The 23093-nt window shown below is 37.1% G+C and overlaps 2 protein-coding genes across 3 annotated transcripts in view; both read left to right on the forward strand.

The window, feature by feature from the left end:
* Nucleotides 1-14121, forward strand: part of kansl2 (KAT8 regulatory NSL complex subunit 2) — a 30079-nt gene extending 15958 nt beyond the window's left edge. Inside the window, exons 5-10 of the mRNA XM_057829888.1 lie at nucleotides 3005-3168; nucleotides 3245-3408; nucleotides 5302-5398; nucleotides 10100-10353; nucleotides 10418-10603; nucleotides 10677-14121. Coding sequence (XP_057685871.1) covers nucleotides 3005-3168; nucleotides 3245-3408; nucleotides 5302-5398; nucleotides 10100-10353; nucleotides 10418-10603; nucleotides 10677-10712 — 901 coding nt within the window. The 3' untranslated portion in view covers nucleotides 10713-14121. The remainder of the gene's footprint in view (nucleotides 1-3004; nucleotides 3169-3244; nucleotides 3409-5301; nucleotides 5399-10099; nucleotides 10354-10417; nucleotides 10604-10676) is intronic.
* Nucleotides 14122-17498: 3377 nt separating this feature from the next.
* Nucleotides 17499-23093, forward strand: part of nckap5l (NCK-associated protein 5-like) — an 83749-nt gene continuing 78154 nt past the window's right edge. The window contains exon 1 of one of the 2 annotated variants that reach the window (XM_057857748.1): nucleotides 17499-17779. The gene's annotated coding sequence lies outside the window, so the exon portion shown is untranslated. The remainder of the gene's footprint in view (nucleotides 17780-23093) is intronic. The other variant, XM_057857730.1, reaches the window with a different exon arrangement.

Here is a 23093-nt window from a genome sequence, read left to right on the forward strand (position 1 = left end):
GTGGCATACGTTTAGATATTTAGAATAGATTCAAATACGACACATCCACCCGCCCCCCAGAAATGATACTTAATTAAAAAATAAAATGTTTCACAAACCTTTCTTTTATTCGGCTCAATTATTTACATCTTATGATTTTGGAAATCCTTACAGTATTCAATAAATAATATTCCTGTTCCCAAGCACTGTGCTTACTGTACTGTAATTTTTACAAAAAATAAACAATACATAGTTACTCCCCGTCATCTAGGACGAGCCACTTACAAGACTAGCACTGTCGTGTATTACAAATACTGCTTTGAACACATCTTCACAGACAAAAGCAATGACACAGGCTTAAAGAGGTCAACTTTAATTGTGTAAATCACACTTAATGACGACACGATCTCCTGGTTGAAATAGACGACATCCACTTAATTCTATTGAAGATACTGTATGTAATGCTGAGGCAACTTGTCAACATTACTTTTAAAAAGAAACGTGCACTGTTTATCCAGTAGATGGGGCTCTTGCAGTGTGTCAAACAGTGATTCAATTTAGGGCAATTGTCTTAAAAGTGGTTCATTGTTTCAGAAAGCCTCGGTTTTTCCATCCCTATCTGGAAACTGTCAAGACTTTACTTAATGTCGGGTGAAAGTTTGGCGAAGCTAACATAAGCCCGACTTCATCCCGTTTACTTGTAGCGTTAGCAGCTAGCGTTAGCAGCTAGCGTTAGCCTACCGGGCTTCTGTTTGATTGGCTTCCTGAAAACCATGTGACTCCAAACGTAAGCACACTTTCTGCTTTCTTAAAGGGGAGTGAACATAGCCGAACAACACAGAGTCAAAGCGGGGTGAAAAGACTATATTTTCTTCTTTTATTAAATTACCGAATTTACCGACATGGTCAAAATTACGTCGGTCATCGTGAAGAATTTCGGTAACGGTAAATTTTCGGTTTACCGCCCTGCTCTAGTGGTGGTCAGTGAATGTTACTTTGATAGAGCCAGTGCAGGGAAATATATATGGAATTACTCCATTCTGAGGAAAATAATATGGAATCATGAGAAACAAACATTTTCCCTGCAGTGCATCCTATCTAGAATGACGCATCACGTGACTACATTGTTGTACGATGCCGCCTTAAGTTTAAAGTGCCTGTGACGGCATAAAAAAAATCTTAAATAGCATTATTATGTGAATTAAAATCATATTTTGAGACGAAATTTCAATGTAAACTTGTGCATTTATTGAAGATTTAACCACAACCACCTCCCCAGTGCCTTTGCCTGACATGCAGCCTCATATCATCAAAGACTGAGGGAATTTGATGTTTTCTTCAGGCAGTCATCTTTGTAAATCTCACTGGAACGGCACCAAACAAAAGTTCCAGCATCATCACCTTGTCCAATGCAAATTCTTGACTCTTAGCACCTTGTCCAATGCGGATTCTTGACTCTTGACAAGCTCCATGCCTTAGAGACTGCAAGCTGTCATAAAAGCCAAAGGTAGTGCTACTAAACACTAGCGATATGTTTAGTTATTTCTTTGTTTGTTTCTCATGATTCCATAATTTTTTTCCTCAGAATGGAGTGCTTCCATATATATTTCCCTGCACTGGCTCTATAAAAGTAACATTTACTGAGCACCACAATGTTTTTTTATTCATTTCTTTTAGTGTTTCTAAATGCTAAAGAGTTGCACTTTTGAACTAATTCGTTTTTTTTTTCCCCCCAAGCTTTATATCTGAGTTTGTTCTATATGATAAAATGTCTGACTGAGTCCTCGTCCGAGACTGGTGATTCCATACTTTTTGCTAGGAGTTGTATCATGAGCCTTTATGATTAAATGTTTATTTTCCCTGCAGTGCATCCTATCTAGAATTACGCATCACGTGACTACATTGTTGTACGATGCCGCCTTAAGTTTAAAGTGCCTGTGACGGCATAAAAAAATCTTAAATAGCATTATTATGTGAATTAAAATCATATTTTGAGACGACTGAGACGAAATTTCAATGTAAACTTGTGCATTTATTGAAGATTTAACCACAGCCATCTCCCCAGTGCCTTTGCCTGACATGCAGCCTCATATCATCAAAGACTGAGGGGAATTTAATGTTTTCTTCAGGCAGTCATCTTTGTAAATCTCACTGGAACGGCACCAAACAAAAGTTCCAGCATCGTCACCTTGTCCAATGCAAATTTTTGACTCTAAGCACCTTGTCCAATGCGGATTCTTGACAAGCTCCATGCCTTAGAGACTGCAAGCTGTCATAAAAGCCAAAGGTGGTGCTACTAAACACTAGAGATATGTTTTGATTGTTATTTCTTTGTTTCTCATGATTCCATATTTTTTTTCCTCAGAATGGAGTGATTCCATATATATTTCCCTGCACTGGCTCTATAAGAGTAACATTTACTGGCCACCACAATGTTTTTTATTAATTTCTTTTAGTGTTTCAAAATGCTAAAGAGTTGCACTTTTGAACTAATTTGTTATTTTTTCAAGCTTTTTATCTGAGCTTGTTCTACATGATAAAATGTCTGAGTGAGTGCTCGTCCGAGACTGGTGATTATATGACGCACCACGTGACTACATTGTTGTACGATGCCGCCTTAAGTTTAAAGTGCCTGTGACGGCTTAAAAAAATCTTAAATAGCATTATTATGTGAATTAAAATCATATTTTGAGACGACTGAGATGAAATGTCAATGTAAACTTGTGCATTTATTGAAAATGTAACCACAGCCATCTCCCCAGTGCCTTTGCCTGACATGCATTCCCATATCATCAAGGACTAAAGGAATTTGATGTTTTCTTCAGGCAGTGATCTTTGTAAATCTCACTGGAACGGCACCAAACAAAAGTTCCAGCATCACCATCTTGTCCAATGCAGATTCTTGAATCGTGACCCGCGAAGTCGCGAGCGATCACTGTATTTTCCCACCCCTAATTTCTGGCACGGTCAATGGCAACGAATGAGTTAAAATCTCTAAATCTGCTAAATGTGTGCACCCCTGCAGACACGCTGGCGTTTACACAGCAGAGGAAGTGGCGCTCTTCACTCGGGAGAAACTCATCCGGCTGCAGTCACTCTACATCGACCAGTTTAAACGCCTTCAGCATCTGCTCAAGGAGAAGAAGCGTCGATACCTGCACAACCGAAAAATAGAGCACGAAACCATCGGTAAATCCGAAACGAGCCGTCCCTCTCGAGGCGTGTCGAGCGCCTGACTCGACTGCGTGTTTGCATTGTGTTACAGGGAGCAGCCTTCTGACTGGACCGGAAGGCCTGTCGGCGAAGGAGAGGGAGAACCTGAAAAAGTTGAAAGCGCTCCGTCGCTACCGCCGTCGCTACGGTATGGAGGCTCTGCTGCACCGCCAGCTGCGAGAGAGAAGACAGACGGTGACGGAGGGAGCTCCGCAGGTGCTCGCCAAAATCCAGCGCACTCTTCCATGTACCGTAGTTTTCGGACTATAAGGCGTCACCCACCAAATTTGATACGAAAACACCATTTGTTCATTGATAAGCTGCACTGGTTATTTGCCGCAGCTGTCCTCACTGTATTATTTACACCAAAAGATAGGAACCACTAACACAATATTTGACGGTGGCATTAAAAAAAACTGTTTTAAGACCAAATGAACCATCGTGAAGCTTTGAACCAATTGGCTTCATTGCTTCAAGAAGCTTCATTTGGCCATCACTGCTCCCTTGGGCTAGACAGTCAACCTCTGCTGCCACTTGCTGTCAACACTGTTGTCGCTCAACATGCATTGCGGCCCTACAGATTTAAATAATAATCAGAATTCATGTTCTGTGCTAATTGTTTCTTCCGTTACTGTTCCAGTTGTTTCATTATTTATTTGGCAGCACTTAATTTGACAGTGGCGCCATAAGCCTGTCATAAGACTATTATAATCATGACGTGACACTGCCATGAATGCTTATGACAGATTTTGTGTCATTTGGCAAATCTTTTTCTTAATGGAATTAAAGATCCGAGCTGGACATAAATAGAGTTAGTGACATAATTCAAAACATCATAAATGCCCATGAGAGTGTTATGTCATAATTATGATGGTCTCATGGGAGTCTTATGATGTTTTACGTATTAACTAGGGCTGTCAAACGATTACAATTTTTAATCGAGTTAATTACAGCTTTAAAATGAATTAATCGTAATTAATCGCAATTCAAACCATCTATTAAATATGCCATATTTTTCTGTAAATTATTGTTGGATTGGAAACATAAGACACAAGAAGGATATATACATTCAACATACGGTACATAAGTACTGTATTTGATTTTTATAACAATAAATCAACAAGATGGCATTAACATTATGAACATTCTCTTAAACCGATCCAAGGATAGAAAGACTTGTAGTTCTTAAAAGATAAATGTTAGTACAAGTTATAGAAATTTTATATAAAAACCCCTCTTAATGTTTTCATTTTATTAAAGTTTGTAAAATTTTCAATCAAAAAATAAACTAGTAGCTCGCCATTGTTGATGTCAATAATTACACCATGATCACTCATGGTGCTAACCCATAAAATCAGTTGGACCCAAATGCCAGCAGAGGGCGCCAAACACCAAAAAACAAGTAACAAACGGACATTACACTGTACTGTCATTTTAGTCTATTTGAGCTGGGCATGTGCGTTAATTGCGTCAAATATTTTAACGTGATGAATTTAAAAAATTAATTACCGCCCATTAACGCGATAATTTTGACAGCCCTACTATTAACCCAAATAAATCAAGCCGCCGAATTCATAAGCGTCTTGTAGTCTGAAAATTACGGTAGTTCGAAATTAACGTAGACACGCGGATGAATGTTTTAAAAAAAAAAAAAAAAGTTTGTGTTGGTGTTGAGTTAAAGAAGTTTGCCGTTAGCATTAGCCTAATGCTAACGCGAATGCTATGCTAACGCTACACGTTACATTTACTGTGTGTTTCAGAACTAGTAAGTCTCGAGGGGACATCTTTGATTTGTGAACGTGATGAAAACTCACATTTTCGTTTCATCTCGTTATGTTTTAGTCTCCCAAGACACTCTTTTAGCTCGTTATCGTCGATGAAATATTTTCATTATCGTTGATGAAGACAATTTACACCATAAGACAATTAAGTAACAATAGTCTGTAATAGACGCCAAAACTAAGCAGTTAATTTGCTATCACGGCCGTACGATCGAAGTGTTGTGCTCGTCTCCCTGCCGCCAAAATGGATGCATTAAGATTGATGTGGTTGACTTGCTTTTGCTGTAACGTAAAAAAACACTTCAATCTGTTGCTGTTTCTTTTCCAGACGCACTCACGAGCACTGCAAGAGAAATGCATTTCTTTCGTGGATGGAAATCGATGTCCCAATCCGTGCCTTCCGCTGACGCGCCACTGTGTTTCACGTATCCTCTATTAAGACTGCAAATAATCGGCTCCCGTAGTTACTGGTCGTTTTGCGTTAGCTTCTGGTTTTAACGGGAGCCTACATCAAGTCCTTCCTGTGGTCTGTTGGTTTGCCTTCATCGACCAAAGGCAGAACCAATTCAGTTGGAAGGCACACTTTTTTTCTTGGTTTGCTTTCGACTAGTGTTGCACCGATACCGATTCTGTGTGGTATTGGCCGATAACAGTATCACATGATTCGGAAATAAATGGCGGAAAAAACTCAGGTGACTTGAAGTTCCGCTCTGAGACCCCCAATTTGGCCAAATTTCAAAATGGTCCGATATGCATGTGTCATACATCATTGGAAAGCTTAAAATCTTAATTTTCTGGGGGAAGAAATATTTAACAGGGGGGCATTTAAAAAAATTTAAAACCGCAAAACTCGTATTTGGAGGTGAGAGCATGAACGAGCGGAATTAAAGACGCCGTGACGAGGAGTGGGAACCTCTTTGTACCTCACGTTTTGCGATACAAAGGCCACGATAACGATATTCTGACGATATAGCAATACAACGATTTTCGATACATTGGTAAGGAAATCATTCTAGGATATTCTACAAAAAACTAATAAACAGAAAAACAAATGTCTGCTGTGAATTGGAATGAGTTTATCACTAGTAGACGTCCAATCCATTTGAACCGGGAGGTTGGCAGCGAATGCCATCCCTCCCACTTCAAACGGATTGAACATCAGTGGCGGCCAATGCCAGGCAATGAGTAATTTTGGGCCATTTAAAGTCATTTACCTGTTGATTTTCAGTTACTTCCTGTTGATTTTGGGGTATTTTATGGGTCACTTGCTGTTTATTTTTCATTACAGAACAGGAAGTGACCTGGGAATCACCCAAATGTATAGACCCTACTAACGTGACGTCACAGCCACACCCCCGCGCCATGTTGTGATGCGAAAAATAAACAAGTGAATCCTTAAAAACAGCTGAATTCACAGTCCATCTGCATGCTATAAAGCAATGGTGGAGTGTGAGATGCTGACCCGGGTGACGTCACATTCCCATTCCTCCTCAATCCAGCAAGCCACTCATTTACATGGCACGGGATTAAAAAAATTGAATGTATAAATCGATCCCTTCCACACAGATGCAAGTGGTCCATTTCATTAAGGACCATAAAATACCGCGTTAAATATGAAATAAACATGCTTTTTGCTGTCAAAGGCACTTTAATGCTCTTATGAAAGAGCAAACCTTTGTTTTACATCTCCTAAAAATTATTTTGATGGAAATTATTCATAAAATGTCGCTAATCCGATGACTCCAATATTCAAACTAACTGATAGATTAATCGATTACTTAAATTATCACTCAAGGCACGTTTTGACCTCATCATCATAAAAAATTGTTCTTCGACGAAAAATATTCATTATTGCTGATGAAAACTACAACGTATGAAGGAAGTAGCAGAAGAAAAATTGAACCTAAAACATAGAAATTTATGTCATAATTCTGTTAATTACCTTTCACAATCAACCTGCTTTGAAAAAAGAAAAAAAAAAAAGCATATCGGCTTCAAATATCGGCGATATGATTTAAAAATCGGCGCCAGACTTTGAAAATCCCATATAAGTCGACCATTAGTATCCACTGTCCTATAGACCCTACTCACGTGACGTCACAGCCACGCCCCCACGCCATGTTGTCCGTATACTCGTCATGTTAATGCGCTTTGTAAATTCCTCCTATTATGGCGTGTTTTTGTGCTCGTTAACATTAATAATCAAAATGGTGAAGTCGTGTGTGGCGGTCGGTTGCAAAAACAGAGAAGATAGACGGAGAGACTTGGAAGTTTTACCGTATTTCGAGAGACACGGAGAGGAGAGCGAGATTGACTGCTGCAATTCGACGAGAAAACTGGGCTCCAAACGACTACCACAGATTATGTAGTAGTCATTTTATATCTGGTAAGATGCATTTAATTTATATTTAGAGGGTTTTGGGCTGACAACCACAATTAAGATCATTGCTAGGCTAATCGCCGACAACATACACTCAGACGTTGTGAATGAACTACCTGAAAATATATAATTATAAGGGGGTAATAAGACAGTTGTCATACAATTAATTTACAATTTCACTATTGAGGTCAAAAGCCAAAAAATAAATTCAACTAGGGACAATCTGGAGTAGTGCTATTGCACTTCATATTTATTACATATTATATATGTATGTAGTGAGAGTGCTATCGCTAAACCATATAAACATTAAAAGCGCTAGCTCCATTGACAAATGACATGAAATACATTAGACTTGACAGTGGATGTTAACAAGAACAAAAGATTTTGAATTGAACATTTCGTAACTCACCTTCCGAGCACAAGATTCCTGCCGAATTTGCGTGTACGAGGACCTGTTTCACCCAACCAGCAACGTAGCATTTATAAGCCTCCAAGCTCTTAAAGTTTTTCAAACTTTCGTGAGAATAGGCTGATTTTGTGTGTACAAGATAGTTGTAAATATCAGGGTCAGGCAAAGACGGAGAAGACGGCGGGTCGAAAACATCGATTTAGGCATCAAATATGGATGTGGCGAATGGATAAACTGAAGCTTTTCCACATAACGCCTTTTATGCAACGCATCCAATGAGTTTACGGCGTCAGATAACACCGGGGCTTCCGTGAATTGCTCTATAACTTGCACGACTAATTGAAAACAATGAGAATAGGTCTAAAAAATACGGACAATATGGCGGCCGGATACAGCGACACGTCATTTTGTGACGTAGGTGAGTAGGGTCTATAGGCAGTGACTCAAACGCAACAGGAAATGACCTGTAAATGCCCTAAAAATGAAACGCAAGTGACCTGTAAATGCCCCGAAAATCGGACCGAATGACTGAATGCTCTGGTTTTGTAAAAACGAACATTCCCAGTCTAAATGGATTGGGCATCGAGCACCGTCAATGGCAGCCTTTTTTTTTTTTTTTTTCTTGTAATTGACACCTTTTTAAAACGATATCTCGATTCTTGGCAAGAGCATATCGATAACCTTTTGGGATACAAAGTATCACGATATATCACCATTTCGATATTTTGTCACGCCCCTAGCCGTGACTTTAACGAGATATTATCGTGTACTTACTTACCTTGTAACGTTCCAAAGACTCCACGTAACATGTATCACTGAGTGTTAAGACACAGCTGTGAATGGCCACAGCTGGATATTGGGGGATTTTATGGGTGAAACATGGTCATATAACAAGGGTCGCGATGCAGATATTGCAGACATCAAAGAGTGGTTGAGATTTTCTTTTTCATATATTTACCCTTTTAAACTTTTTTTTTTTTTTGTGTGTGTATTTTTTTGGATCGCTTATTTATCATCTAAAATATATCTAAAATATTAGGGGAAAATGCAACAGAAACGAAAAAAATACAATTATGCAATACTTAGGAGGTAGATATCCATGACTTTTTTACATAGGCCATTTTTTTTCATTGTGACGTAGTTTGTTTAAAAGTTCAAAATATGCGAGAATTTTTTTAAAGTCTTTTTTTTTTTTTTAACGAAATACTCGAAATCAATGATTCTAAGCTAAAAATGACAGACATTTTGAATAATATAATTAATTACCTTCGTTTTATGGCTGTAGTTGAAACAAAAGAGTTTGGGCGACGTCTGTAAACGGAGGTGTCCAGGGTAAAACGGCCAAATTAAAAATAGTTCGGGGGCTTTATGCGCCATGAATCTGCTGTGGCAGCATATAGACACATTGTTCTATCAAACACAACAGTTGTTTTGGCTTAAAATACAGCAGTTTATAATAATGAGGGTTGCAAGAGCAGAAACTGCTTTTTCAGTCTTGTCTGTGTTTTCCGCCATATACAAGTCAAAAATAGCCCCTTGAGAGATTCACAGTTAATTGAAAGTTTATATAATTTAAAAAAATAATCGTAAAGTTAAGAAATTAATATAAACTGCAATTTTTTTTAACTCTGCCTTTTAAAACCAGAATCAAGAATTGATTAACCATTGCTTAAATCCCTGAATTCTTCATAGATGTGGACATAAAACAGTCTCGATTCTTGGATAAAATCAACGAAACCGTGCAATTATCGTATATTTTACGTATATCGACGAAGTACCATGCTACTATGTTAGCAAATGAGGCTAGCGGGCGGCATATGTAAACAGAGCTTTTCTGGTGAAAATTCTTGTGAATAAATGCTTAAATCCCCAAATTCTTCATAGATATGGACGTAAAACAGTCTCGATTCTTGGTTAAAATCAATGCTACTGTGCAGGTAGCATTTATTTTGCGTAAATATTGCCAACTATGAGGCTAGTCAGTTCCATGTGTCAACAAAGAAAATTCCTGCGTATAAATGCTTCGATCACGAATGCATGGTACGAAAAATATAATATTTACCTTGAATCCTCGAACAAATCACTCCTGAGACAATCCTTCCTGTTTGTACGCGTAGTTAAATCCAATCGTAAGTAAATCCAAGCTTAAATCCAACATGAGCGTGTGCCGTCTTCGGCTATTACTAAATGAAGCTCGGCCCCCTCTGATTAGGTGTCGCGCAAAGAATGAGGAGCTGTCAGGTCAGTAGCTTTTTGAAGTCTATGTGCCAGTCTTCCGAGTTTAAATGGATGTCAATGCCACTTTTATGACACGATCTTTGACCGTAGCCTTCTCAGACATCTTCCAAGATGGCAACCAGGTACTTTTCAAAAGCTGCCCGGGCACCAAGGACGTCCCGTGCGAACGAACGGTCCACATGGGCCAGTCGGACGATCCCCGATGCCCCCTTCACCTCCCCCTGCCGCCTCCTATGCACCAGCCGGAATGGGAGCCCCCTCCGCAAGAGCACCAGCCCCCCGCCAGCAGAGACCTGTACCTGAGCGCCGCCGAGCTTCAGCCCACCGAGAGCCTCCCCCTAGAGTTCAGCGATGTGCGTGACACCGTCGGCGAAGCGCCCCCCGGCCGTCGCTTTTAACGTACCGATTGTCCGGCAGGATCTCGACGTGGAAGGAGACGGCGCACAGTGTCCGCCGTCCCCCCTGCAGTTTGACACGGCGCTGGCGCTGGAGGACCAGACCATTCGCGCCATCGCCGAGGCCCCGATGGACCTCCTGACCGCCGACGACCCCGATCAAGAGGACGTGTCGGGACAGGACGCCGACGAGATCTCCGACGAGCAGGTCGGTTACAGCCGCTCGACTCCGATCGATTCCGATCATCCACTCGAGTGACGACGGTGTGGTCTTCCCCCAGATGGCGGCGGGAAGCAAGGAAGACGCTCACAGATGAAGACATTGTCGTCGTTTTGTTTTTCTGCGTTGCAAAAAAATTGACAATGTGGACCGTTCTCAAGTGTGGGAAGTGTTTGCTCCTCTTTGATTGGTCCTTCTTTACCCTCATTACACTCCAGACTCACTTTTCTGTGGCTTGTTTACCAGTGACGGGAATCAGAAATAATCAATTTGTCAAACTTACACAGTCGTGCGACAATATTCATCACTAATCACGACCAAAGATGAATGTTGAAAAATGAAGCTATAGACGTTGGTATGGATGAGGATTAGGGCCAGTGAAGGAAAAATACAAACGGTTGGTCAGAGAATTAGGGCCACTGAAGAGGGGGAAAAAAAGCTGGCCAAGATTCTGACTTAAACTTTAGTCTAATGTCAGAATTCTGACTTTATACTCATAATTCTGAGTTGATTCTCAGAATTCTGAGTTTAAATCAGGATTCTGACTTTATTCCCAGAATTCTGACTTATTCTGACATTGTTTCAAAAGTCAATATGCTGACATTATCAGAATTCTGACTTTCATTTGACTGACTTCTGATAATTCTGACTTTAAAAGTCTATAGAGTTCTGACTGTATTCTCAGAATTCTGACTTTAAAAAGTTAGAATTCTTTTATTTGAATTAAAAATAAACAATCTGACCTTATGGTCATAATTCTGAGTTTATACACAGAATTCTGAGTTTTAAAACTCTGAATTCTGACTTTATTCTCATAATTCTGACTTTTGACTTTAAAGTCAGAATTCTAACTTTACACTCATAATTCTGAGTTTATTAATCCTGAGTTTATACACAAGATTCTGACTTTAAAATTCAGAATTGTGACTATTCTCAGAATTCTGACTTATTGTTAGTTTCAAAAGTCAATATTCTAACTTTTAGACTTAGAATTCTGAGTTTAAAAGTCAGAATACTAACTTCTAAAGTCAGAATTCTGACTTTTATTTGACTTTAAAGTCCAAATTCTGACTTTATACTCAGAATTCTGAGGTTATTCTCAGAATTCTGAGTTTAAATCAGGATTCTGACGTTATTCCCAGAATTATGACTTATTCTGACTTTGTTTCAAAAGTCAATATTCTGACTTTATTTTCAGAATTCTGACTTTTATTTGACTTTAAAGGCAGAATTCTGACTTCTGATAATTCTGACTTTAAAAGTCTATAGAGTTCTGACTTTATTCTCAGAAATCTGTGTTTAAAAGTTGGAATTTTTTTATTTGACTTAAAGTCAACATTCTGACCTTATGGTCATATTTCTGAGTTTATTCATTCTGAGTTTACACACAGAATTCTGAGTTTTAAAAGTCTAAATTTTGACTTTATCCTCAATTCTGACTTATTTGACTTGAAAGTCAGAATTCTAACTTTACACTCATAATTCTGAGTTTATTAATCCTGAGTTTATACTCAGAATTCTGAGTTTAAATCAGGAGTCTGACTTTATTCCCAGAAATATGACTTATTCTGACTTTGTTTCAAAAGTCAATATTCTGACTTTATTTTCAGAATTCTGACTTTTATTTGGTTGTTAAAAGTCTATAGAGTCGTGACTTTATTCTCAGAATTCTGAGTTTAAAAGTTAGAGTTCTTTTATTTGACTTAAAAGTCAAAATTTTGACTTTATGGTCATAATTCTGAGTTTATTAATCCTGAGTTTATACACAGGATTCTGAGTTCAAAATTCAGAATTGTGACTTTATTCTCAGAATTCGGACTTATTGTGATTTTGTTTCAAAAGTCAATGTTCTAACTTTTAGACATAGAATTCTGAGTTTAAAAGTCAGAATTATTTGACTTTAAAGTCAAAATTCTGACTTAATGCTCATAATTCTGAGTTTCAAAATAATTCTGTTATTTGACTTTGACTTCATAATTCTGTTTATTCTCAGAAATCAGAGTATACTATACACAAAATTCTGACTTTATTCTCAGAATTGTGAGTTTATACACAGAATTCTAAATCTGACAGTCAGAATATTGACTTTTGAAACGTCAAAATTCTGACTTTATGCTCTGCGTTTATTCTCAGAATTCTGAGTTATTACACAGAATGCTGGGTTTAAAAATCTGAATTATGACTTATTCTGTTTCACAAGTCAGGATTCTTTCGAGTTATACTGGATGTCAATGGAATGAATGCCACTTTTATGACACGACCTTTGACCGTAGCCTTCTCAGACATTTTCCAAGATGGCAACCAGGTACTTTTCAAAGCTGCCTTATTCTGACTGTTTCACAAGTCAGAATTCTGACTTTATTCTCGGAATCTTGGCCACCATTTTTTTTTTCTTCAGTGGCCCTAAAATGCTTTTCTTTTAGACTTCCACTTTGAAGTCAAAATTCTGACTTTATTCTCAGAATTTTGGCTTGAAAGTGAGAATTCCGACTTCATTTTACCTTCAAGTCACTTATTTGAAGAAATAAAATCTGACTTTAAAGTTATAGTGACTTTGAGGTCCAAATTCTGACTGAGAATATGGAGAATAAGACATAATTCTGGCTTTAAAAGTCTGGATTCTCACTTCAATTCTGACTTCATTCATGCTTTAAATTCTGACTCGACATTGATGAGTTTGAATCTGTCAAAATACAGACTGTGCAAACTGAGAATAGTCATTATCCTGACTTTCAAATGAGTTCTGACTATTCCTTAGAATTCTGACTTATAAAAGTAAGAATTATGAGTTTTAATTCTGACTTCAGTCTTAGAAATCTGACTTTCTCAGAATTCTGCCTTTAAAATCAGTATTCTGAGAATAGTCAGAATTAAAATTCTGAGTTATAAAAGTCAGAACTATGAGTTTAATTCTGACTTCATTCTTAGAATTCTGACTTTAAAGGGCGAATGCAGACTTGGAATTCTAAGTCTGAGACTTTAAAATCAGTATTCTGACTTTCAAAGTCTGACTTCACTTTAAAGTTAAAATTCTGTGAGAATTCTGACAAGTGAGAATTAAGTTAGAACGCTCACTTCAAAATCAAACTTCTGACTTTAAAAAGGACGCAGTGGCTTACGGCTCCTTTTCCTTAATTTTTTTGTACAATGACAATACAGGCATTCATTTTACGGTAAGTCAGAATTTCATGTGAGTATTCTAAACAACCCCCCCTTCACCTTCCCCTTGACTGGCCCTCATCCTTTTTCGTACGTTGGTATGAATATAAAAAAAAAAAATTGGGACTTGGGAATTTGACGTTCAGCAAAAATATAAGATCTCATACTTTTCATTCTTTAGTATGAGTTAGTATCTATCAAACTAAATGTTTTGCATATGTATGTGTGATTCATATTGTTAGGGGTGTAAATCAGTATTTTCATGACCATACCATTCCCATTCTTTGGATGACGACAAGGTTCCGGTGAATTAGTTCCATTCCACCAAAATAAAAAATACAAAGTCATTTTTGACCACTTTGTTGATGAAACATTTCAATGAAAAGGGCATATGTTTTCCAAATTTAGTGTTTTGATCAATTTCAATTCATTTGTCCCCATTACATCAGATGTTATTGCTTCCAGCGACTCCCAGTTGAAATGGATTTGACGTCTATTGCTGTCAATGGCAGGCAAAGAGTTAGGTTACAAAAGGGCAAAATACACATCGAGCACATTTGTTTGAATTTATTCAATTTTTGCCCCCGATTTATTACAATTTGTTTTCATATATTTTTTGAAGCGTTCACGTTTTATTCACAATTGTTTATATGCTCACGACTAATTTTTTAAAAACAAATTCATTGTTTAGGGCCTTACAAAAATGAAGTCACAGTATTAAAATATAAGGTAATTTTATGAAAAGTTATAATATTAAGAGATTAAAGTTTTTTAATGTAATTTTACCGAGTATTACAACAAAAAATACACATTACTATGTTTTTTTTAAACATAAACCACGAGATTAAAGTTGTAATATTACGAGAAAATAATATTTTGAGATTAAATACGTCCTTTTACCTGTTTTAGCATGTATGGCTACATTGCGGCTAAATTAGCTACTACCTACTTAACGTAGCGCTTTGCCGTCGCCGTTAAAATGAATAACATTGAGAGAAAAAGTAATAAGAGATTTAAGACGTCATGTTACATTAGTATTAGGGCTGTCAAACGATTAAAATTTTTAATCGCGTTAATTACAGCTTAAATCAATCGTAATTGCAATTCAAACCATCTATAAAAAATGCCATATTTTTCTGTAAATTATTGTTGGAATGGAAAGATAAGACACAAGACGGATATATACATTCAACATACGGTACATAAGTACTCTTATTTGTTTATTATAACAATAAATCAAGATGGCATTAACATTATTAACATTCTCTTAAAGCGATAGAAAGACTTGTAGTTCTTAAAAGATAAATGTTAGTACAAGTTATAGAAATTTTATATTAAAACCCCACTTAATGTTTTCGTTTTATTAAAATTTGTAAAATTTTCAATCAAAAAATAAACTAGTAGCTTGCCATTGTTGATGTCAATAATTACTCCACGCTCACTCATTGTGCTTAAACCCTTAAAATCATTTGGACCCAACCACCAGCAGAGGGCGCCAAACACCAAAAAACAAGTAATATGAGCGGGGCATGTGTGTTAATTGCGTCAAATATTTTAACGTGATTAATTTAAAAAATCATTAACGTCCGTTAACGCGATAATTTTGCAAGCCCTAATTTAGTATCTATAGCTGCATTGCGGCTAATTTAGCTAAATAAGCTACTAGGTACTTTATGTTGAGCTTTCCCGCCTCTGTTAAAATGAACAATAGGAACATCTCGTGAGGCTGTATTTTTACAACCAGTTCACAAATAATGAAATATTCTGCCACATCTACATCAAAATATCATAAACGTAAGGATTTGCTCTAATACATCGTCATAGCTCCCAGTTTATTAATTTTAGCAGGCGTTTTAGCGCTACACAAAGTACGTATAGCAGCCAATTTAGCTAAATTAGTCATACTGTAGCCATACAAATGATGTAATGTTGTCATATTACAATGCACTGTTTTTCATATCACTTTCCCCCTTCGTAATATTGGGACTTTTTTTCTCCTAGCATTACAACATATGGCTTTCTTCTTTTTTATTTTATTTATAAATTATTTATAGTCTTTTTACTTATTGCTTTTTTGGAATATGCTTTTTTTGTTTGTTTACTAATTCATTGATTAGGGCCTTACAAAAAATAAACTCGCAATATTAAAATGTAAAGTAATATTACGAAAAGAAATTCATGTTTCAATATTATGAGATGAAAGTCATAATTCGATTTTTTAAAAAGGAATTTTACGTAATATTCAGAAGTGGATTTTAAGGGGGGGCAGGGCCTCCCTGGTGGCCGAAAAGTGTCATTGCATGTAATTGACTTTCCTATCTAAATAACAGTTGTAAAGCAATAAAACTGCAACAAAAATGAATGAAATGACCCAAAAAATGCAACTTAGGCGATCATTTGCTTGTGCATGTAAATTAAAAAAAAAAAAAAAAAATTTTTTTTTTTTTTTTTTTTTTTTTATTGAAGCAATTTTTGAGGGATTTAGACACAACTGTCCTACCCATAATATAGCCCAAACACAAAAAGGATTGCTTCAATCAAAGAAAACTTTTTTGATTAAATATTAAGTGTTCAAATGCAAATTTTTCAATCTCAAATATTTTTTCGCACTCAAAAACTTTTACCATCATTGACATTTTTTGATTGAAGTGATTTTTCTTTTTGAAAATATATATATTTTTTGAAGCAACTTATTTTTTGATTGAATAATGACAAAAATATCCTCGCCAAAATGTGGCCCAAACACAAATCAACATTACTTCAATCAAAAAAAGTTGCTTCAATCAAAATAACCTTGACTTCAATCCAAAAAAAAAATCAAAGAAAAATAGCTTTCGCATGCATTTTTTTGAGTTTCACATTTATTTTTGCATTCAAACGCATTTTGTTTTGATTGAAGCCACTTTTTTTTGGTTGACAATATGTTTTGATTGAAGCATTTTTATTTTATTTTATTGAAGCAACTTTTTTTTTTGATTGAATAATAAAGACACAAATCTACTTCCACATTTTTCCGCGCAGGGGATACAATTTTTGACTGGGGTAACTACATTGGCACGACACCGGCGGGCGTACCATATTTAATGGATGACGATCTTGGCGAAAAGTACTGCCGAAGCAGCCTGATTTAGAATTCCCCTCAAGAATGATGGGAAACAAAAAACACTCATTGTCAAATTATTATTATAAGTTAATTTTATTGCTGACACTGCGTTTCCAGATCATCAACATGTTGTGACACCCCTGCCCCAAAAGTCAAACTCCACCTAGGGTAATATTACAATTAAAAAAATAATATTACAAGATTGAAGACATCATATTACGTATTAGGGTTAGAGTTGGTATGTTAGTTAATTGTGGCAAATTTAGCTAAATTAGCTACTCCGTATTTTACGTTGCTTTTTTCCGCCACCGTTAAAATTAACACTATTGACAGCATCTCGTGAAGCTGTATTTTACAACAGGTTTTCCAAATATGGAAATATTTTGCCACATCTGCATCCAAATATCATAAAGGTAAGGATTTATACATCTAATACATTGTCGTAGCTCCCAATTTGTTCACTTTAACAAGCGTTTCAGCGCTACGCAAAGTACGTATAGCAGCCAATTTAGTTAAATTAGCCGTACTGTAGCCATACAAATTACGTAACGTAAAGATACGTAATATAACGACTTCTCTGCACTGTTTTTCATATTATTGTAATATTACTGCGACTTTTTTTCTCCTAATATTACAACGTACGAGTCAATTCTTGTAGTGTTATTTTTTCTTTCTTTCTTTGTTTGGCCCTAATATGCCATCGTAAGGACAGCATGATGAAGAAAGAGGAAAAAATGGGGGGCGGGCGGCTGTAGCAGATTCATGCAATGACATCACTTTTCCTCAACCCAAACACGGAGGAGGACGAAGACGACGAGGAGGAGGAGGACGTCGCGGAGAAATGAGCCTAATTCAATCTCCATTACAGCCCGAGCGGCGTCGAGGACGTCCATCAAAATGAGGTATGTGCTAGCTCGTCACGCGGTTGTTGCCTGTGTGTTTATACGGGTTTGGCGACCAAGAATGGGTCGCTGGTGGCCGCTGGTAGCGGTAGGCTGGACTGTAAGGGACCGCCTGGCTCGGCTCGTCGTAGCCAGCAGGCCAAGGGCGGAACGGCTTTCTTGCGGGGGCCCAGCCCAGTGTTTCCCTCCAGTTTTGTCGTTCTTTTTAACTGTACACGCGTGGAAACGCTTACGTATGGAAGCTGGCTAGCTTCGACACATTTGGAAACGTTCAAGTTGTAATGTGGAACGACCGACTCGTAACACACGAGGGAGTTGAGCATCCATGGGAAAGTGCTGACTCATGATCCAATCAAGGGATCAATTAAGGCCAAAATTTTAAATGACAACGAATATAGCTTTACAAATTGGTTGTCAAATAGAGCAGTGGTGTCAAACTCATTTTGGTTTGCATTTATGCCAAATAGATCTCATAGTTAATTTTTGATGATCAGATAAGACAAATTCATTCTCACCGTGAGAGGGCAAATGAATGAATGCATTCACAGCCAGTCCTTTCATTATGAATGACTTGGACGTCTTATCGTTGTCTATAGCAGTTCATTTTGCGTCATTTCCATATCATTTTAAGATACTTAAGAGCAATGTTCCCTCCCATTTTTCATGTGTCTGAGCAGACACTCAGGCTCCCTGAGCACACTAAGGACCACTGTGAGCAACATCAGATGTGTACGCTGTGGCCACAGGCCGGTATCACGCCTGTTCAAAACCTTGGATCATAGCAAGTAACATTTCTTATTAAAAGAATTAAATTGCAGCAGCAATTTTCCTTACTTTAGTTTTAATATTTTTAATGATTTGTCCCACTTAAAATGAAAAAGACAAAAATCTTGTTCATGAGATGTGGACAATATCATGTTATATGTAAGAGTCCTGCTTTGGCCTGTGTAACAAGGGCGTAGATTTGGTCTCAACATTGGTAGGGACAATATAACAGCATAACCTGCATGTACACTTTTTGCTGGGGACAGGACATTTTTTCCTGAATATGAACCTAATTATTTGATAGGCTAAATCAGGGGTCCCCAAACTGATACGGCCTGCCTCCACATTCGGTCCGGCCCCCTGAACAATTTTTTTTTTTTCCAATAGTGTTAATAATTTCCTGGCTTTTTTCTGTGAAGAACCCATAGAGGGTTATTTGGTTATTATCTATTTAATTAATAGTGTTATTATATTATATTTTGGGCTGTCAAACGATTAAAATTTTTAATCGAGTTAATCACAGCTGGAAAATTAATTAATCGTAATTAATCGCAATTCAAACCATCAATAAAATATGCCAAATTTTTCTGTAAATTACTGTTGGAATGGAAAGATAAGACACAAGACGGATATATACATTCAACATACTGTACATAAGTACTGTATTTGTTTATAATAACAATAAATCAACAAGATGACATTAACATGATTAACATTGATAAAGCGATCCATGGCTAGAAAGACTTGTAGTTCTTAAAAGATAAATGTTAGTACAAGTTATAGAAATTTTATATTAAAACTAGGGGTGTCAAACGATTAAAATTTTTAATCGAGTTAATTACAGCTTTAAAATTATTTAATCGTAATTAATCGCAATTCAAACCATCTGTAAAATATGCCATATTTTTCTGTAAATTATTGTTGGAATGGAAAGATAAGACGCAAGATGGATAAATACATTCAACATACGGTATATAAGTACTGTATTTCTTTATTATAACAATAAATCAACAAGATGGCATTACCATTATTGACATTCTGTTAAAGCGATCCATGGATAGAAAGAATTGTAGTTCTTAAAAGATAAATGTTAGTACAAGTTATAGATATTTTATATTAAAACCCCTCTTAATGTTTTCGTTTTAATCAAATTTGTAAAATTTTGAAACAAAAGATAAACTAGTAGCTCGCCATTGTTGATGTCAATAATTACACACTGCTCATGGTGCTGAAACCCATAAAATCAGTTGCACCCAAGCACCAGCAGAGGGTGACAAAACACCCAAAAACACATGTAACAAATGGACATGACACAGTGCTGTCATTTTAATCTGAGCGGGGCATGTGCGTTAAATATTTTAATGTGATTAATTTAAAAAATTAATTACCGCCCGTTCACGCGATAATTTTGACAGCCCTATAATATTATATTATGTTATATTATTATTTTTATTTTATTTACTTTTTTCCGTGAAGAATTCAGAAAGAGTTATTTGATTGTGGCTTTCTGAAAAACAATACATTTTTACATTTCGGCACTCCTGCGATCGTCACACTTTTTCTGTTGCAAACTGACCCGGCCCCTCATCAGAGAAGGAAAAAGTTATGTGGCCCTCACAGGAAAAAGTTTGGGGACCCCTGGGCTAAATGATCAATGCAAAATAAATCTGTATTGACATATGCAAATTTTCATATGTATTGCTTCAGGTGATACAACGTTTGATTCAAACCTTCGTTTTCAAAAACTACTAAAGAAACATTTGAAGTGCAAGTCCCTCCCTCCTGTTAGAAAAACAGGGAGCTCTTCAAGAATAGGGGTGCTCCAGTGTTGACTCAAACTAAAGTATTGTAATATGAAAGTGATTTAGGAAAAAAAATTGTGGACAAAAATTGGAGATATCCAAGGACGGCTCTACATCTGAGACATCGTAGACTAAACCAAGACTCGAACCAAAGTACTCTTGTGAAAATCTGATGCATGATTTCATTACATATATACTAGATTTTTTTAAATTCATTTTTTAATAAAGGGACGTGCACTCTGCAGCCGCCGCGTTGCATTACCGTAATGATGAAACAATGATCCAAATGAGGGACGGCTAGCTTTACTTCGTTGTTCCTTGTGGAAGCTGGCGTGAACGCAGTAGTTTTGCAGGATAGCATGTTCACAAATTTTAATGTTGCAGGTTGGACTTTCAGGAGCAAAATTAGTGGTGTTTCCCCCACCTCCACAACATTGACGTCTTTTTACATTACAGACAGTGGCTGCTGCTGGCCAAAAAAACTAATATACTGTACCTCCTCTTTGAAGGGGGCAGAGGAGGGGCATGTTGTCGAAATGAATCTTTTGGGGCTGTGTCGGGGTGTGTGTGTGTGTGTGTGCCTGTGTGATGGGGGGCTACGGGTCAAGTCTTCAGCCAAATCTCGATCGCCGTTTTGTGTCCAATCATTTTTTTCAGTCGCATAAACACTACTTTATTCATTGTACCTCATAGTATTTTGTTTTTTACTTTATTAATATGACGTGTTCTGTCCTCACTAAATGTGAAAATGTTCATCTTTACAGACAGCAAACAAGGCAATTGTGCTTTTTGAAACTTTTTACTTCCTTCTGTTGACAATTTATAACACACATATACACTTATGTTTAAAACGAACACGTATTTTAACAAGAAAACATGTGACACAAAACAATTTTTCAAACATCCATCTAGTCTGATCTACACTGAAGGCCAAAAGTAGTGGCACCCTTGCAATTCTGTCGGATAATGCTCAATTTCTCCCAGAAAATGATTGCAATTAGTGCTGCAACGATTAATCGATTAACTCGAGTATTCGATTAGAAAAAAAATATTCGAATTAAATTTTGTTGCTTCGAGTATTCGTTTAATTAAAGTGGCGTTGTATTGGTTTATTTTGAAAGTGTTTGCATTTAGTTTTATTGATTAGGGTGGATACATGGCCCTCTGGTCTGCCGCTTTTCACATGGCTGAATCCAACTGCTCCCTGTTCAGACCAACATAAGCTAAGTTTTTGTTTGAGCTAATGTTTTTTAATGCATTCATAATTTAGTTTATAGGTTTATTTAGCCGTTTTTTGTGGGAAGATGTGTTTGAATCCTTTGTTAAGCGCATTGTTAAAAAAAACAAAAAAAACTTTAGCATTTTATAGCACTTAATTAGCGAACTTTTTCTATGCTAGCCAATTGTTCTTTTGTAGTACGTAGATCCTAATTTTAAAAAAATGTGTACCATTTGAGGCTCAACTCTTGTATTTTTAATTTTTCATGTTCCTTATCCGATTACTCAATTATTCGAACTAACTAGTCCATCGATTAATTGACTACTCAAATATTATAAAATATGTTACAAATGCTTTGGTTGTAATATCTTCATTTCTTTTGCCTGCAATGGGAAAACACAAAAGGGAATGGGAAAAAAAAATCTGCATTTTACACAAAACTCCAAAAGTGGGCCAGACAAAAGTATTGGCACCCTTTGAAAAATGATGTGATACTTTTGTAATTTGTGTGATTAATAGCACCTGTTACTTGCATGTGGCACATAACAAGTGGTGGCAATAACTAAATCACACGTGCAGCCAGTTAATATGGATTGAAGTTGACTCAACCTCTGTCCTGTGTCCTTGTGTGTACCACATTGAGCATGGAGAAAAGAAAGACAACCAAAGAACTGTCTGAGGACTTGTGAAGCAAAATTGTGAGGAAGCATGGGCAATCTCAAGCCTACAGTCCATACCCAAAGACATGAATGTTCCTGTGTCTACCGTGCCCAGTGTCATCAATAAGTGTAAAGTCAACGGCACTGTGGCTAATCTCCATAGATTTGGACGGAAAAGAAAAATTAACGAGAGATTTCAAAGAAAGATTGTGCGGATGGTGGATAAAGAACCTCGACTCACATCCAAACCAGTTCAAGCTTTTCCGCAGTCCGAGGGTAAAACCGTGTCAACCCGTCCTATCTGTCGGGGTCTGAATGAAAAGGGACTCTATGGTAGGATACCCAGGAAGACCCCACTTCTGACCCAGAGGCATAAAAACAGGCTGGAGTTTTCCAAAACTTACCTGAGAAAGCCAAAAAAACATTTTGGAAGAATGTTTTCTGGTCAGATGAGACAAAAGTTGTTTTTTGGGAAAAGACATCAACATAGAGTTTAGAGGGGGAAAAAAAAAACGAGGCCTTCAAAGAAAAGGACACGGCCCCCACAGTCAAACATGGCGGAGGTTCCCTTATGTTTTGGGGTTGCTTTGCTGCCTCTGGCACTGGACTGCTTGACAGTATATATGGCATTACGCAGTCTGACTACCAACAAATTTTGCAGCATAATGTAGGGCCCAGTGTGAGAATGCTGGGTCTCCCTCAGAGGTCATGGGTCTTCCAGCAGGACAATGACCCAAAACACACTTCAAAAAGCACGAGAAAATGGCTTGAAGGAAGCACTGGAGACTTCTAAAGTGGCCAGACCTGAATCCCATAGAGCACCAGTGGAGAGATCTGAAAATGGCACCCTTCAAATCTCAGAGACCTGG

Source organism: Corythoichthys intestinalis, chromosome 2 (assembly GCF_030265065.1).
Source record: "Corythoichthys intestinalis isolate RoL2023-P3 chromosome 2, ASM3026506v1, whole genome shotgun sequence".
NCBI classification, from domain to species: Eukaryota; Metazoa; Chordata; class Actinopteri; order Syngnathiformes; family Syngnathidae; genus Corythoichthys; species Corythoichthys intestinalis.